The 19267-nt window shown below is 39.9% G+C and overlaps 1 protein-coding gene across 5 annotated transcripts in view; it reads right to left on the minus strand.

Annotated features, from left to right (window-relative positions):
* INPP5F (inositol polyphosphate-5-phosphatase F) overlaps positions 1 to 19267 on the minus strand; it is an 89260-nt gene that overhangs the window by 11176 nt on the left and 58817 nt on the right. For 4 of the 5 annotated variants that reach the window (XM_030334319.1, XM_030334318.1, XM_030334320.1 and 1 more), the window contains 6 exons: positions 16068 to 16192; positions 15217 to 15294; positions 14087 to 14207; positions 12721 to 12849; positions 6517 to 6634; positions 4164 to 4362 (listed from right to left, as the gene is read on the minus strand). In XM_030334319.1, the coding sequence (XP_030190179.1) occupies positions 4164 to 4362; positions 6517 to 6634; positions 12721 to 12849; positions 14087 to 14207; positions 15217 to 15294; positions 16068 to 16192 (770 nt within the window). Of the gene's footprint in view, positions 1 to 4163; positions 4363 to 6516; positions 6635 to 12720; positions 12850 to 13522; positions 13740 to 14086; positions 14208 to 15216; positions 15295 to 16067; positions 16193 to 19267 lie in introns of those variants that run through there. The other variant, XM_030334323.1, reaches the window with a different exon arrangement.

The raw sequence follows: 19267 nt of genomic DNA on the forward strand, positions 1-19267 counted from the left end.
AACCGCCAGAAAGTGGAAACCACCTAAATGTACATCCATGGAAGAAAATAAGCAAAACACGCTATATCCATATGACGGAATGCTACTCAGCTACAAAAAGGCCTGAAGTTCTGATACGGTCCACAGCATGCACGAACCATGAAAACATGATGCTAAGTGAATGAAACCAGTCACAAAAGTGGTCATAAAAGTCACTTATTATATGATTCCATTTATATGCAATGTCCAGAACAGAGACATCTATAGATAGACAAAAAGTAGACCAGTGGTTGTCTGGGCAGAGGGACAGGAGAATGGGGAGTAATTGCTAGTGGGTGCAGGGCTTTCTTCTGTTGTAATGAAAATGGTCTAAAATTCACCATGGGGATAATTGCACAATTCTATGAATATACTAAAAGCCATTTAATTGTATGCTTTACATGGATGGATTACATGGTATATGAACTCTATCTCAAAGAAGGTGTTTTTAAAAATATATACACACAACCCAGGAGCAAATGGCGGAGGCAGGTAGGTATCAACTGCTGAAGACCCCAAGCCCCATGGCTGGCTGGCTGGCTGGCTGGGGATCTGAGCCCACACAGCCATTCCTGGAGCTCTCTCTCCCTGTCCTCCATCAGGGTCCGCCTGCTCTGGGTTTACCTCTCTGGCTTAGTCGAGAGACTGTACAAAGGTTCCGTAGCAAGTCAGCCAAAGAGCAAGTTTCCAAACATCCCCCTTCAAGGGAAAATGGTCCGCCATCTAAAAAAAAATCTTTAATCTTTGCAAATGAGGAAAAATACCGGTAGTGAAGTTAAAGAAATTTTAGCAGTATTAGAAAGAATGACAGCCACAACAAAAAGTAGAGAGGAGCTGACAAGCAGGAGAATTCTAAAGAACTGTGTGTAATCGAGATGCAGACACACAGTTAACTTTGGAAATTCAAATGGGCACATGAGACCCATCAGAGAATAACCCACCTGAGAGGAAAAGGTAGTGAACCCGAAGATGGTAATAATTCTGTATCTGAAAAAGCATCACCTCTGGAATAAAAGAGAAGACTGACCTGAAACAACGATGGCTTCTGCTCCAGCTCCTCCAAAACCCAAATGTAAGGCTCCAAACCATGCCCCCCATAGGGGCCGACGCTGGGGCCAGCCGCAGGGTGGCAAAGTGTCTCCCATTACCTCAAAGATACCAAGACTCCGGATGGGCGGGTCCCGGCCTTCTACCCAAGCCACCAAGCCAAAATACAACCTTCGAAGTCACTGCCTCAGCTTCACTACCTATTCTATCCATGTCATCTTGTCCCACAGCTTCAAGGGTGGCAGTTTCTAGTAAAACAGTAATAGTGGGAAACACAAAGGGCAAGAAAAAAACCTAGCAAGCAGCTAACACCTCAACCGTTATCAGATGCAACCGCTTTCAGTTTGGTCAGCCTCAGGGATAGGAGATCCTTCCCAGACCAGAGTAGAGAGTCTCAAACCTGAGCCGTCTGTCCCTGTCACCCAGTAGACCACGTGCAGATTCCCACAAGTCTGTGTCCCCTCTGCTCCCCCAACCCTGTCCTCCTCTTGAGAATCCATACGTCACTTCCTCAGACACTCCTGATGTCCGGCGTAGCAGTGGGGCTCCCTGCCCATCTCTTGTCGGACCAAGTCCAGTGTCTGTGCTGAAGAGGCAACACACAGAACCATTCTCCCATCAGGAACTGGCTACGTGTGAGAACCAACAAGACACAGAAGACGACACCTCGGCCAACGAGATGTAAGCTGATGGGACAATCTTCAGAATCTTTCTGTGTCCTATAGCACAGAGGTCACAAGGTTTCACTACGTCCATGACTCTGGCTCTGATGGGCCTCTTTTGTCCACCAATGACCACGAGGAAGAAGACAAGGATGAGGACGGCGGGGGTGAATGTGCTTCGGCATGTGACGTGGGCAAAGGGATCCTCTCATCACACTAAAACTTAGCCACAGACCGTCTAAGAAAGAATTAGAAGACAAAACACCTCGCAGGGGTGACACGTGAAGAAGAGAGGCAGGGAATCCAGGAACAGGTTGGAAATTAGGAGACTTAGCCAGAGGCCCACAGCCGAGGAATTTGAGGGAAGAGATATCCTTAACCCAAAGGAATGGGTAGGGAAGGATTCAGGGACACTCGCTGCCTAGTATGGGTTATCCGAGTAAATTATTCTTCCTCAGGAGCTTCAACCAAAGATGAGCAGAACACAATCACTGTCTCCCAGTTACCAGAAAGCCCAACGGTATAGTGCAGGATTAAAGAAAAACGAGGAGTTCAATCATCGGGCACTAGAAAGGGGTGGAGGGGTCAAAAAAAAATCAGAAAAAAAGAGAAGTATTTCATCATGTGAATGAAGAAAGGACAAAACTGGGATAGGCATTGGCATCTGGAAAGTTATTACGGGTTTGGGAATCTAACCACCCAGCAATTTTCTTAAGGACCTGATCTGATCCCAGGAGAGGAGACCAGTCTTGTTTCAGCTGTTCTGGTACATACGGTACCAGTAATTTATGTTGTGCCAGTGAGCCCAGTTGCCAGAAAAAAGCCTTGAGTGTTTTCATACACATTTTTCTTAAATGCAGGAGGCTTCTTCTGACTCTTAACAAGCGTGCCTACCCAAGTTGTGCAGCAAGCTTTAAATACAGCACAAACACACTTTACGTATTTTTAAACTCCTCATCCAGGAGACCAACTTCATGTGAGAATTACAGGATTGGAAATCAAATCAGGTGTAATGTGACCTTGCAAAATGGTAGTCAGCTTTAGAAAAGAACATTTTGGGGCACCTGGGTGACTGTCAGTTAAGCATCCGACTTTAGCTCAGGTCATGATCTCATGATCTCACGGTTCGTGGTTTCAAGCCCCACATTGGACTCTGTGCTGACAGCTCGGAGCCTGGACCCTGCTTTGGATTCTGTGTCTCCCCCCTCTCTCTCTACCCCTTCCCTGCTCACACTCTGTCCCTCAAAAATAAATAAACATTAAAAAAAAAAAAAAAAGAACATTTTGGTCTTTCCCTATTTCAATAATCTCCAAAGCAGAAATAAAAATACTTGATCTAAGGAATATGATATTGACAATCACAACACCTTTACAAATCTGAAGTGCAAAGTTAAAATTCAAGCAAACTGCAGGTGTGCTGCCCATAATTATTCCTGAATCTCCCTCTTTTGGGATGCTGCCTTAAGTTGAACTAACGTTATTTAAAAAACACACACAAAAACCTAAGGTACATGAATCAAAAATTTTTACCAAATGGCTCATGGGAACCCAGAAGTTTTCCGCTAATTTGTATGTAAGAAAAACCTCATCTCTTATTTTATGAGTCTGAAAACTGCATCCACACATACAGTATTGATTATCAAAGTGAAATAATCCAGGAAATTAAAGTCATGGAAGGATTCCCTATGAACCTACAGTCAATATTGTTTTTAATTTTAGTATACATATAAATATTACCTTGCATTCAATTGTTCTTTCAAGCTTGTTTTACGCCTTTTATTAAAAGCACATGAAAGGTAAAGTGCAATAAAATCTAAACAGAGCCATTTGTCCTCAGAGCTTGGTCTAGAATTTTCTGCAATGTTTCTAATTCATAATATTGAAGATTATAATGTTAGATTTTAGCGTAAAAGTAAACACTCAATCTGTGAATGAATTTAGATCCTGCTGTTCCTTTTGAAGAACAACTTGAAACTGGATGGTTTTCGTTTAAAAAATGTTGAGCATTCGTTGGCCGATTGATTTTGTGAAAGGCCAGGATACTTTCCAAACAATCCAAGTAAGTGCCATCATTGTTCCTCTTGCTGCACTCAGTTGTGGGCAACAGAGCAATAAACCTAGATTCTGGGGTGTGTGTGGGGGGGGGGGGGCAGGCAGCTGTGAACTGTAGTTCTACAATTTGACTCAAATATGGATTTTTTAAAAAATTGCATTAAAATATGTCTCTTCATTGCCGAGTTTTTTAAATGCCCCTTTAATTTTGCACCCAAAGTGAGTGCCTCTGTCAGCTTGCCTCAGTTTCCAGCCCTGGTATATGAAAACTGCCATGCACCAAGCATCCATGCCCACAGCTTGATGGACAGCCACTAGTGCTAATTATGACAACAACATCAGAAATTGAAACACGTTAGTTACCAGAACGGGACTCCAACTCACCTGGGGTCACAGTCAATGAGGGCCCAGCCCCCATGGAACTTTTCATCATCAGGCAGCAGTAACTTCATATAACTTTGTAACAGCTGGCTAATTAGTTCCTGGTGGCTTCTCTGATTCTCCTTATGCAAAGCTTCATGCTCTTTCTCCTTGGTAAATATGGAATAAAGATCTTCTGTCACTGGAATGCCTTGCATCAAATCTAGAGTAGAAAGTGTTAATATCTATCATCATCTTAATTTGCTAATATAATTTAAAAAAAACAAGCCAGTGTAAGACCTAAAACAATAAAACGCATAAGAAAACAAAGGCATGGGGGCGCCTGGGTGGCTCAGTCAGTTAAGCGGCCGACTTCGGCTCAGGTCATGATCTCGCGGTCCGTGAGTTCGAGCCCTGCGTCGGGCTCTGTGCTGACAGCTCAGAGCCCGGAGCCTGTTTCAGATTCTGTGTCTCCCTCTCTCTGACCCTCCCCCGTTCATGCTCTGTCTCTCTCTGTCTCAAAAATAAATAAATGTTAAAAAAAAAAAAAATTAAAAAAAAAAAAAAAGAAAACATAGGCATGAATCTTTGTGATCTTGGATTAGGTGGGTTTTTTCTGGTTTTTGTTTTTTTAAAGTAGGAGTCACACCCAGCACGGAGCCCAACAGGGGGCTTGAACTTAGAACTCTGAGATCAAGACCTGAGCTGAGATCAAGAGTGGGACGCTTAACCGACCGAGCCACACAGGCGCCCCCCTGCATTAGGCCTTTTTGTTTCATTCAGATAGGGCACAAAAATCACAAGCTACAACAGCAAACTAGACAAAGTGGACATCATCACGATTAACAACTTGTGTGTCTCAAAAGGCAATGCCATGAAACCGAAAAGAATCTACAGAATGGGAGAGAGTGTTTACAAATCATCTGATAGGGACTTACATCCAGAACGTACAAAGAATTCCTACAAATCAGTAACAAAAAAAACAAACCAATTTTCAAACGGGCAAAGGAACTGAACAGACCAGCTAACTTCTTTGTGGTGTGGCATATAGCTCAAGCCTTCACACAGCACTGTAATCCATTCTTTACAGGTGTTCAGGACAGTGAGCCTAGCAGCTTCTGGGAGAAAGCTGCTGGCCACTGGCCTTACAAGGGGAAGCAGTAAGCCCAGACTGCTGTGGCCTCACGCCTTCTCTCACCTTTAAAGAAATCCAGTTTCAAGATTAGGGTGAAGCTGATGCAATGGATGGTCAAACAGAGAGGGACAGAGTCTGGGTCCTCAATGACTGAACTGAGCTGCTAGATCAACCAATGGAGGAAAAGTGTCTTATTTTTTCTTGAATAAACTGCTCAAATCCAATTTTCCGGTCAATGCACACCCTACCTATGGCCAAAACCAAACTTTTTTATACCAGACTTCTCAAATACCTAACTGACCAGTGTATAGGCCTTACCATTGCATGTATGGCAAATAATCAGATTAAACAATAGAATTTCAAAAATATTCTCAGAGGGATGCCTGGGTGGCTCAACTGGTTGGGTGTCAGACTCTTGATTTCGATTCAGGTCATGATCTCACGGTTTGTGGGATCGAGCCCCACGTCCAGATCTGCGTTGACAATGCAGCCTGCTTGAGATTCTCTCTCTCTCTCTGCCCCTCCCCTGCTCTAAAGCATGCACTCTTTCTCTCAAAATAAATAAACTAAAAAGCAAAAAAATTCCTCAGAGACCATAGGACGAGTTGTTACTTTGGTTCTAACCCAGAACGTTCTACATTTACTTTAATCCTATGAGGTAATACTTTCATGAAAATTAAATTAAAAACGTGCCACTGTATGAATTCCACTGGGCAATCTACCTCCATTTCCTCTTCTAAATCGTGATAAGAACTGGTTAGGATAATCTCTAAATAAGGAACCCTAACATCATGTTCATTCATGCTTACAGGAAAGGATGGTGTGCTGTCCACAGCAAGAACATATGACAAATGTCATACAGGGCAAGAAAGACATCTCATCACATCTCTCAGCCTTGAGTAATGGAAAAACAAATAGAACATGGAGTTTTCAGTTGATGAAATTTTAGGGTACCTCATGCCATACTCCAGGAACCTCAACTCTGCCTTCTGTTACATGAATAGCAAACTGACAAATACACATGGAAATGAGTGGTTGCTTTTGTGCTTCAGCCTAAAAAAATCTGTCAAAGTCTAGTCTTGAAAAAATCTGAATTTGATTTCTTGGGTAAGATGCTCAATATAGAAACACAAGTAAGTATATTATAAAACATGCGCTGTGTTAATGAAGTTGGTTTCTGCAAAACACTAGTCAGGGAGGAATAACAAATTTTAAAGAAAGAAAGCCATTTATGTTCCTTACCTATAACAGCTTGCCTATAAGCATCCTTAAATCGATTCAGGTAATACCGATTTGCCGAGTTCACACCATCTTTCATAACTCCAGCTAACTTCCTTTCTCCTGTCCTTGTAAAGTCACCCTGTTGAGGAAAAAGTCATTCTGACAATTGATTCAAATGTAAGAATTTTCCCAAAGTCAATGTGGGCTTTCAATACAAGACCAAAATTCTATAGGCTTTCATAATCTCTAAATAGTGCTGTTAAATTAAAATACCTACTAATATTAGGCTGTGACACAAGCACATCAAATAATTAAAATGCTATTTGTGGCATTAAGTCTTCAGTTAGAAGGTGCTTTAAACTAAATCCATTCTTGGCAACCTGTAGAATTTCTAGAATTTACAGGTCAGAACTTACTACATAACAAACAAAAAGATCTAAAGCCTCAACCTGGTAGGATACTCAAAAACTACAAATTTCTGATGTGGGAAAATGTGGACCATTCGCTAGAGTTTATTACAATGGTGTTTAACTGGTGGATGTGGATGTTTGTGTCCAGAGAGAAAGAGATTTCTGTATTTTTCTGTATCTTGCTGCCCATTACAATTTCTGTAGAATGATTTAATGAAGAGCTAAATTGTTTTCTCTTGCTTTTCAAAAGAGGTGTCAGAGCAAGGCCCTGGAGGGCAGTGATTTAAACTTAAACAAAAGGAAAGCACTGTCGTCTTTTTTGTTTTTCCCCATCACAACCCTACTCTTTCCATCCAAGGCGATTTCAAAAGCAGTCCTAACACTGATGGCTTAGGAAGAACATATTGCTAATTAGTGAAATTATTCATAGGAAATATTTAGCAATAAGAATCTATTATGAAGAGAAAGACATAAATGCTGAGTCCAAAGAAGTGTAATATCAAGGAAAAAAGAAGTATTTCTCCTTTTCCTCCCTGCTTTACTGAGATATAATTGGCAAGATATAAATGGTAGTAGCACTGTGTGACTTTAAGGTGTATAATGTGATGATGTGACCTACATATATATTATGAAATGATTGCATTAAGGTCAGTTAACATATCACCTCACACAGTCCGTGCGTGCGTGCGTGTATGTGTGTGTGTGTGTGTGTGTGTGTGTGTGTGTGGTGAGAACATTTAAGATCTTCTCTCTTAGCAAATTTCAAGGATGCAACACATGTTTTTAACTATGGTCACCATGTTGCACAGGAGATCCCAGAACTTGTTCATCTTATAACTAGAAGTTTGTATGCTTTGACCAACATCTCTCCATTTTCCCCTTCCCCTGGTAACCACCAATCAACTCTTGCTTTCGAGTTTGACTTGTTTAGATTCTACACACAAGTGAGATCATACAGTATTTGTCTTTCTCTGTCTGGCTTACTTCATAACACAATGCCCTCAAGGTTCACCCATGTTGTTGCAAAGGCAGCATTTCCTTCTTTTTTATGGCTGAATAATAGCCCACCACACACACACACACACACACACACACACACACACACACACACACACACACACACACATCCAGTCACTCACTCCACATTCATCCACCACCGGACACTGAAGTTGTTTTCATGTCTTGGCTATTTATTGTGAATAATGCTTCAGTGAACGTGGAAGGGCAGCTATCTCTGAGACACTGATTTCATTTCCATATATACCTATAAATGGGATTGCTAGATCATATGGCCATTCCATTTTCATTTTTTAGGGACCTTCCTTACTGTTTTCCATAATGCCTGTGCCAATTTACATCCCACCGATGACATCTATTTTTCCACATCCTTGCCAATACTTGTTATCTCTGGTCTTTGATGACAGCCATCCTAACAGGTATGAGGTGGTTAGCTTATTGAGTCTGGATTGGCATTTCTCTGCTAATTACTGATTATCAGAGGTTGAGCACCTTTTCATATACCTCTGGGCCATTTGTAGGTCTTATTTGGAAAAATGTTCAGGTGTTTTGCCCACTTTTTCACTCAGATTATTTGTTTTTTTGCTACTGAGCTATGGGAGTTCCTTATACATTTTGGATATTAGCCCCTTATCAAGTATATGGTTTGCAAATATTTTCTCCCATTCTGTAGGTTGTCTTTTTGTTCTGTTGTTTCTTTTGCTGTGCTGCAGCTCTGTCATTTGATGTAGTCCCACTTGTTTATTTTTACTCTTCTCACTATGCTTTTTGTGTCACACCCAAATAATCACTGTTGAGGCCATGTCTCAGAGGTTTCCTCTATGTTTTCTTGTAGGAGCAAACTGTAAAAGCTCAGGCCTTGCATTTAAGTCTTTAATACATTTCAGTTTAATTTTTGTGAGTGGTGTAACACAGGGGTCCAACTTAATTCTTTTACATGGTGAATATCTGGTTTTCCCATCACTATTTATTGAAGAGGCTATCCTTCCCCTATTGGAAATTCTTTTTGCTCCAGCTTTGTTTTGCTCCAACTTTGTTCTTTCTCAGAACTGCTTTGGCTGTTAAGGGGTCTTGTAGTTCCATATGAATTTTAGGATTTTTTTCTAGTTCTGTGAAAAATGTCATTAGACTTTTCTTCTCTAAGTTTATTTATTTATTTTGAGAGAAAGAGGGAGGGGCAGAGAGAGACAGAGAGAGAAAGAGAATGAAAGAGAATCCCAAGCAGGCTCCACACTGTCAGCACAGAGCCTGACACGGGGCTCAAACTCATGAACCACAAGATCATGACCTGAGTTGAAACCAAGAGTCAGATGCTTAACCAACTAAGCCACCCAGGCGCCCCGCCCTTATAATTTTCATAGGGATTGCATTGAATCTATAGACAGCTTTGGGTAGTATGAAAATTTTAACAATATTAATTTTTCTGATGTATGAACACAGGATATTTTTCATTTTGGGTCTCTTTCCTTGATGTCCTAACAATTTTCACTGTACAGGTCTCTTACCTTCTTGGTTATATTTATTCCTAAGTATTTTACTGTTTTTGATGCTACTGCCAATAGAATTGTTTTATTTCTTTTTCAGATATTGTTAGTATATAGAAATGCAACAGATTTTCATGTGTTGACTTTGTATCATATAACTTTATTGAATTCATTTATTAGTTCTAACAGTTTTCTGGTGGAGTCTTTACGATTTTTTTATGGATAACATCATGTCATCTGCAGACAATTTTACTTCTTCCTCTCTGATCTGAAGGCTATTTCTTTCTCTTGCCTGATTGCTCTGGGTAGAACTTCCAGTACTATCATGAATAGCAATGGCGAGTGGGCACTCTTGCTCCTGATCTTAGAGGAAAGTGTTTAGCCTTTCACCACTGAATATGCTGTTAGCTGTGGATATGTCATATGTAGCCTTTATTATGTTGAGTTATATTCCTTCTATACCCAATTTGTTCAGTTTTTATCATAAAAGGATGTTGAACTTTATCACATGCTTTTTCTGCATCTACTGAAATGATTATACGATTTTCATCTTTCAGTCTATTAATGGGACATATCACATTTATTGATTTGCATATGTTGAACCATCCTTGTAGCCTAGGGATAAGTCCCACTTGATCATGACGTACAATCTTTTCAATGTGCTGTTGAATTCAGTATTTTGTTGAGAATTTTTGCAGCCATATTCATCAGGGATATTTGCCTGTAATTTGCTTTTCTTGGACTGTCTTGGCTTTGGTATCATGGCCTCATAAAATGAATTTCAGAGTGTTCCCTCCCTTCTATTTTTTGGAGGAACTTGAGGAGGAATAGCATTAATTCTTCTTTAAAATGTTTGGTAGAATTCATCAGTGAAATCATTTGGTCTGGGGCTTTTCTTTTTCTTTTCCTTTTTAGCAGGCTTTGGCTTACTGATTCAATTTCTTACTCATTGGTCTGCTCAGATTTTCTTATTTCTTCATAATTCAGTCTTGGTAGGTTGTATGTTTGTAGAAATTTATTCATTTCTTCTAAATTGTCCAATTTGTTGGCATATAACTAACTGTTCAGAGTAGTCACCTGTGATTGTATGTATTTCTGTGGTATCAGTTGTCTTTTTTCTTGATTAGTCTAGCCAAAGGTCAATTTTGTTTATCTCCAGAAAGCCAGCTCTTAGTTTTGCTGATCTTTTCTATTGTTTTTCTCATCTCTATTTCAAATATTTCTGTTCTAATCTTTATTATTTCCTTCCTTCTGCTAACTTTGGGCTTACTTTCTTCTTCTTTTTCTAGTTCTTTGAAGTATAAAGTGAGATTGTTTAAGATCTTTCTTTTTTCTTAACGTAGGCATTTATAGCTATAAACTTTCCTTTTAGAACTGCTTTTGCTGCACCCCATAAGTTTGATATGTTGTGTTTCCAATTTCACTTGATTCAAGATATTTCCCTTTTGATTTCTTCTTTAACTCACTCATTATTCAGGAGTGTGTTTCATTTCTACATGTTTATGAATCTTCCAATTTTCCCATTATTGATTCCTAGTTTTATATCACTGTGGTCAGAAAAGACACTGATATAATTTCTACCTTTCTGAACTTGTTGAGACTTGTTTTGCAGCCTCACATATGATCTGTCCTGGAAAATGTTCCACGTGTGCTTATGAAGAATGTGTATCCTGCTGTTGTTGGATGAAATGTTCTATATATGTCTGTTGGGTCCATTTCACTGTTTCCTTATTGATTTTCTGCCCAGATGACCCATTGTTGAGAACGGGGTATTCAAAGTCGCCAACTATTATCGTACTATGACTTAGGCAAGTTATTTCTCCTTTTCATTCTATTAGTCGTTGCTCTATATATTTAGGTGTTCTGATGTGGGGTGCATCAAAGTATTTCTCTTTAAACAAGAACTTGTACAAGGACTTCTAAAGTTCAATTTCTTTAATTAATAAAAAGCTTTTTGAGATTTATCACTCAACCAAAGATGGACTATCTGATGCCTGTTGAGACCTTGACAGTTTTTTTATAAGAAATATCCTGAGATGAACTATTACCTTAAAGGAAAATTAACATAAAACTAAACTAATTCAACCACTTCCTATTGCCCACAGAGGGAGCATTTAGTGACCAGTAACTATAATTTACATGTAAATTAAATTCTGTGAAGAATGGCTCTGTAGGATCCTCCAAAGACTTATTCATAACAACCACGAAAAGATAATAAAATATTTCTTCAGCATTTACTATGTGCCAGGAATGGCCCCCACATGCACTAAGGCGTATAATACCATGACAATCTTTTTTTTTTTTTAATTTATGCTTTTTATTTTTTTTTTTATTTTTTTTAACGTTTATTTTTGAAGGAGAGAGAGACAGAGCATGAGCGGGGAAGGGGCAGAGAGAGAGAAGGAGACACAGAATCCGAAGCAGGCTGTAGGCTCTGGGCCATCAGCACAGAGCCCAATGCGGGACTCAAACCCACCAACTGTGAGATCATGACCTGGGCCCAAGTCGGATGCTTAACTGACTGAGCCACCCAGGTGCCCCTTTTTATGCTTATTTTAAGAGAGAGAGAGAGAGTGCACACAAGAAGGGGAGGAGCAGAGAGAGAAGAAGACATAGGATGTGAAGCAGGCTCTGGGCTCTGAGCTGTCAGCATAGAGCCCGACACAGGGCTGAAACCCATAGGCTGCGAGATCATGACCGGAACAAGATCATGACCTAAGCTGAAGTCAGGGCTCAACTGACTCAGCCACCCAGGCGACCCTCTCATGACAATCTTTTGAAGTGTGCCTAGTATTATCCTGTTTTACAATGAAGAGACAGACACAGGTTAAGTGACTTGTCCAAGGTTGCAGAGCTAGTAAGACGCAGGATTGGGGATTCAAATTCAGTGGAGGCCAATCATCATACTAGGGACTGAGTCCTGTCAACGGACACATTTTATCTGTATAAAGTTTTAAAAAAACAACTATTTCACATGAAATTCCTCATTTCCAAACTCCCGTGAAAAACTGGAAAATCTAGCAACCCTGGGCCTCTGTCCCAAAAGGAAGCAGAACAGTCCCCTCCTGAGACAAGATATGCTTTTCCTTAGGGTCATACCCATCTCCCCCTTTAATCTAATGGGTGGTCACATTACCTGGCCTCAGCAGGATGTGAATGTGTGATTCGCACCTTAGCCAAACATTCCTGAAAGGAGTCAGCTACATAGACTACCATCTGTAGCCCACATATCTTCCTCTCAAAAGCAGAGTCAGTTTTCAACCACGTCCAATCTCCCCCAGAATGATCCACAAAAGCATGCTGCACTTACTTACCTTCAGAGCAGCTGTCCCAGCATATTGTCTGCTAATGGAGTCTCCGTTGTTGGCCCACATTATCTGATAGATCCGATTGCATTTCACTGGTAGTGGCTGTTCCGGGGGCATCACACCTAATTTTTTTAGCTGAAATTAACACATTGGTGGATTAGCTACATATAAGCCAGGAAACCATAGCATAAAATACACACTGCAGAAAAAGGAAGCATGTTCATAAACAGTTTAGGATCCTCAAATAAAAGTAATGGTGTTTTCAGACTTTCCCCCAAAAAAAGCACAGTTGGGAGAGAGTTTTACGAACTGTTACACATGAATGAATAGAAGGAAATATTTATACTGCTTTGGTGTAATTTTTAATGTGTAGGCTCTTATTATATTTTGTCCGTGTTTTTAATTTGCCTATGAAGTCAAACTATCAAAAAAGCCTACTGAGACAACAATAACACTAACGGTAACACAGCAGTATGTGCCCAATAAAGGTGAACTCTGTGCTGGGGTTCTAAGAGATTTTTTATATAAATTATTTCCTTTACTCCTCATAACAACCCTACGCAATCAATACTCTTATTACATCCATTTTAAGGATGAAGAGACAGAAGTTTCGAGAAGCTGAGTTCTTCACATGGGGTCAAACCTCATATGTGGTAGACAGAGCCAGTGCTTGGACTCAGAATCTGGCAGCTTTAGTGTAACGTTAGAAGGAACGGACTCACAATCTCAAACAGTCACTAGGCTCTATCAAAAAAGCCCTGAAACCATGCTAAGAATTTCCACCTTGAGAACTCACTACTCAGGTGTTGCGGCGTTCAAAGATCTAAAGGAGGACACCGAGTGACAGGCGTAAGGACTGCACAATGCAGCTGCAACCAACCGGGGCGTGGAGGGTAGAGGCTGGTCCTGTGGTGCCAAAGGAGCCAATGGCTGGAGAGGGCGCTGCCAACAGGACCATAACACAGGTGAAGAAGCCTGTTCCTTCTCTTTCCTCCAGCCTCCTGGTCTTCCTCTGGCACCTCCTACTGGCAGAGACCAACACAGAGCTCGGGCTGAGCAGAAAGTGTGGCAAACTCCCAGCCCCATGTGCACAAGGCAGGGTTTGGAGCTGAGAGAAAAAAGGCATATGACCACAAAGTGCCACCCAATCGACGTTGAAATGCGGGGGTCTCGTATTCTTGAATTGAGTACGTAAGAAAATGCCCCTAATTCCACTTATTTCTAGTGAAGGTTGTACTCGGCAGGTTTGAATGTAACAAGGTTGTTCGTATGCTGTAAATTGTCTACAGAACAAAGATTTTAGTTACTTGTTTACATGTGGGGAAGAAAAGTTAGAAATGAATACTTATAAATCCGAGGGACCACCAATTACCTGCTGTTCCATGACCACTCGCGCAATGGCGGCTTGGACCACGTTGGTGCGATCCAGGCAGTCCATGCAATTGACACGAAAAATCCCTTCTTGTTTACATATTACTCCAGCTTGATCCACCCTTTTCAAAAATAGTATGGGATTATGTTACAATATGAAATACTTCAGCAAGTTTTTCAAAAACCACAATTCCTTAGAGTAGAATAACAACAATAGCACTGGTTATCCATTGTTTGACATATCATTATGTGATGGGCATGACTGAGTACTTTGTAGACGCTGTTGTTAATTTACCTAGTAACTTGGTAAAACAGATGTGATTATTCCCATTTGGGGAAAAAACAAAAACAAAACTGAGGTACAGTGACTTGCTCCAAGTTTCACAACTACGAGGCAGAGGTGACACAACCCCAAATTATGATATTTAAATAATTTAAATATATATTAAAGCCAGAATTATATTAATATATTAAAGCCATAAATATATGATATTAAAATATTTAAATATATATTAAAGCCAGAAGCCACTTTAAAACACCATCCTGTCCCTCCTTTTTGACTCCAAGTAGAAATGCATCTGAACGCATGGAGCTTGAACAAAGTCACTTTACCACTCAGTGAGAAGGCATGAAGCATGCCTTGTGCGTCCAATCTCTCTGTCCACCTCTGGCCTTTCGAGTCCAATTGAAGGTTCTTCCCTAGCATTTAAGCCAATTTCTTCTTCCTACACCTCCCTCCTGCAGTCTGAGAATCATCTTCCTTCTAATTTTGAACTACCTGCAAGCTGAGACCGAGTACCTCTAAGGCTTCCTTCCCTTAGATGAAGGGATGGTGAGAAGAAGAGGAAGAGGAAATATAGACCATGGAGCATTAGATGGAATTAAACAACAGTCCTAGAGCATTTCGCTTCATCTTGCCTGACCATCTGACACCTCTTCCCTTTTCAAAGCTAATGCTGCCTAGTGACTGACACTCTCGAAAAGGAGACTGGGAATTAGGAAGCAAAATAAGAAAAACGAACACGCTTTTTCAGCTTGCTGCTACTATTTTAGTGCTTAGCAGTACCAGACAAATACATCTGATTTCACAGTCCAACAGTTTGTCAAATTGACTTCTTAGGAGATACCTACCAACACCACTTCATGTCAAGAATAATGTCATAAATGGCATCCGTTAGTGTTTGAACATTCTCAAACTTCATTCCTCGGCTAAAACACATGCCAAAAGAAAAAAAAAAGTTTAATAATAGGTTAAACCTAATAACAGATTTTTTAGCTTAAGTCACAGTATTTAAAGTAGCTTGGAAAAATTAAAGAAAACTATTGCTGTAAGTATGTGAGGTTAACTCTACTATAAATTATATAGGCAATTATATACATATTTGTAATTAATCTCTATTGTGAAAGAAAATATATTTAAGAATACATTGAAACCTATCACAGCTATCAGAAGCTTCTTTCCCCCCACCAAATTTTCAAAACTTAGGTAAACGAACCCACATCAGAGCCAGGATTAGGACAAAGAAGCTAGCTTTCAGAACACACACAAGTTAAAATTACCATCAAAATGATCCAGTGACTGTTGTTTTTCCAGAGCAAACTCTAGTGAAGCTTATCCATAGAGAAAGAAGTATTATTAATAGAGCATGAAGATGAGCCAGCAGAATGATTTTTAAATAAGGGTACTCGATTACTTCTGCTAGGCTTGGACTCAAGCTGAAAGGAAAAGCTCCAGAAGTTCTTCGAGTGATAAAAGGAAAAATGGAACTCTCCATTGCCATGTTGTTTTGGGAAAGATGAAATATTTCAGGAACAATTCAATTTTTAGCCAAAATAAAGCTCATATGAAAATTAAAACTAAGTTAACAATGAGAAGAAGAAAGTGTTCTTCCCCGTAAGGAAGAGGAGAGCTCAGCTTGCTGTGGGAGCGTGTACCACAAACACTGGAACTGATCAAAACTCCCATCAGGAAGCCCTCTTACCAGTGCTCATGGAAGTCAAATGAGACATAAGTGAGGTGTGAGCTGTTGAAGAGTAACACTTGTTTCAGGTAAGCATCGCCAATAATTTTCTCCCTGCCTGCCTGGTCCACCAAGTTAATAATAACCTGTGAAAGTTAAGGGAACACAAATTCAGTTTAATCAGATGCTAAACTCAATGTGGTTTTGAATCAGTTTATTTGAAATTGTTTTAGAAATATTTGATAGCCATACTTAGAAATCAATCCACTCAGGCATCAATTTTTTCCCCTATAAAGTTAGATTTTCACTTGTTATATTTAGGTAGCATTAATAGTTGTTTAATGTACTATGTATCTGCAATGACCAATTAGAATAAATTGGTAAAAACCAATTAAAAAACCAATTAGAATTGGTTATAATAAAATAACAAACAAGGTCCTTTGTAATGCAAATATTAAAAATATTTAGAAGTTTTAAAAAATATACAAGACCTACTTATGGACACTATAAAACTTTGCTTAAACACGTAAAAAAAAATCTGAGTAAATGGAAAGACACACTATGGTGCTAGATAGTGAGATTCAATATTATAAAGATGTCAAGTCTCCCCAGATTAAACACTCAACAATCCCAATCAAAATTTGATCAGGATCTTTCTGTGGACTTTGACAAGTTAATTCTGAAGTTCCTCTAGAAGGTAAGTATATGGAAAAAGTTTTGAAGACTAATAATAAAGGAGGACTTGTCCCATTGGAAAGCAAAACATACTCTAAATCTGCAGCAATTAAGACAGAAGTACTCGTGGAGAAACAGATGAATGACCCATAGAACGGGACAGCCAGCTTAGAGACAGACCTATGCACATTGAGGAATCTAAAATATTAACAATATCATTCTGGGAGAAATAAAAAATACTCTATAAATGGTACTGGGATAATTATCTATCTACATAGTGGGGGAAAACTTACTGTAGCTCTCTAAATCTCATTATATACAAATCATAAGATGCATTAATGACCTAAATATTTTTTGAAGTTATAAAAAAGCTAGAAGAATATTCGGGGTGATGTTTCCATAACTGTAGGATGGGACGTGACTTTCTAAACGTAAGAACCAGAGGGCATAAAGAAAAAGATGGACAAATGTGACAACATAAAAATTTAAAACCTCTTTACCCAATGACAATACAAGTAAGCAAAGGTAAAACAAAACAAAAAGACACAAAGGACTACGTGGGGGAACAGACCCGTAACATTAAACCAATACTACATAAGAGTGCTATAAATTCAGTAAGAAGAAGAGTAAATTCACAATACAGAGGAAATTCACAAGAGAAAATATATAAATAGCCAATAAACATGAGGCTACAACTTTGTTAATAATCAAAGAGACAGAGGCAAACCAAGAGACAGACTCTCAACTGTAGAAAACAAACTGGTGGTTACCGGAGGGGAGATGGGTGGAGGGATGGGTTAAATAGGTGATAGGGACTAAGGAGGACACTTGTGATGAGCACCTGGAATTGAATGGAAGTGTTGAGTTGCCATATTGTATACCTGAAACTAATATTACGCTGTATGTTAACTAAATGGAATTTAAATAAAAGCTCTTAAAAAAAAAAAGAAATACTAATTTTAAAACAGAAAACTAGCTTTCATCTTTACAGAGGCAAAAATTGAATCCTAAATGTCATCAGCATCGGTGAATATACGGGGAGATGGGCATGGCTCCCACTGTTGCTGAGGGTATAAACTGTTGGGATCTTTTGGGGAACAACAAAGTGGTAGTTATCAAGTTTCAATGCATCCTGTTTGATCCGGTCATTCTGCCTCTAGAAATCTGTTCTGTAAAGCAACTAAGTGTCCCAAAGTACACAAAAGTTGTTTTCTGGAATTTTTGTTTTTACAATAGCAAAAACTAGATCCTAAGGGTCCACCAAGAGATAAACGGTTAAATAACAGCCATGGAACATTAAGTGAAAACAGCTGCAGAATAGCATACATGGTATAGCCCTCCACTGACTTCATTTTAAATGTGCATATATACACGTGTCCAGATGGGCTTTTGCTGCAAATGACAAATCACTGACTCAGGTCTCAGAGCAAGAAGTCTGGAAGCGGCATGGTTCCGGAATTGCTTAATTCAGTGGCACCAGTACCAATTCTCCCCGTCTTTTTGCTCTGCCATCCTCAGCACACTGGTCAGCCCTGAGGCCAGTTCATTCACGGTTTTGCCATAGCTGCAGCGGCACATCACATCCACACACAACAATCACGGAGGGACTGTTGGGTTCTGTATCTCCGCTTATTTATTAGAGCAGGAGATCTTTCCCAGAAGCTTCCCAGCAGACTTCCCTCACATCATCCCTCACTGGCCAAACTGCCGATGAACACAAACAGGCCAATGCCTAAGCCAATCACTGGCAACAGGAACAGTGGTGCCACCCTGACTGAGTCAGGCTGACCGTGGGCCCACCTCCCAGAAAGCAATTACCCAGGGGATGCAGGTGGACAAGGGAACATTACTGGGGTCCTATCAGAAAGGAGGTGTCTGCTCAGTACACACGCTGGTAAAACTGACGTGTACAAACAGGCTTTAAAAGTCCATACAGAACAGGGATGAGGGTGGTTAAGGAGGTTATTGTTACTACTTCCTTTACACGCTTCAGTATCATTAAAATTCATTTTTTAAGCAAGTCTATTTTTTTTAATGTTTATTTATTTTTGAGAAAGAGAGACAGAGTGAGACTGGGGGAGGGGCAGAGAGAGAGGGAAGACACAGAATCCAAAGCAGGTTCCAGGCTGTGAGCTGTCAGCACAGAGCCTGACACGGGGCTCAAACCCACAATCCTGAGATCAAGAGTTGCATGCTCGCCAGCTGAGCCAGCCAAGTTGCCCCTAGTTGTTACATTTAAATTGTGGTTTGGAGCGCCTAGGTAGCTCAGTCGGTTAGGCATCTGACTTTAGCTCAGATCACAATCTCACATTATCTCAAAAATAAACAAACGTTAAAAAAATAATAAATTGTGGTTTATTTTCTGTAGTGCTAATTATAATTGCACATATTGCTGATATATGAACTTATTCACACTGTAAAAAATTTCAACCATATGGGAATGCAAGCCGGTGCAGCCACTCTAGAAAACAGTATGGAGGTTCCTCAAAAAACTAAAAACAGAACTACCCTATGACCCAGCAATGGCAGTACTAGGCATTGATCCA

This window comes from Lynx canadensis, chromosome D2 (genome assembly GCF_007474595.2).
Source record: "Lynx canadensis isolate LIC74 chromosome D2, mLynCan4.pri.v2, whole genome shotgun sequence".
In the NCBI taxonomy this organism is placed as follows: Eukaryota; Metazoa; Chordata; class Mammalia; order Carnivora; family Felidae; genus Lynx; species Lynx canadensis.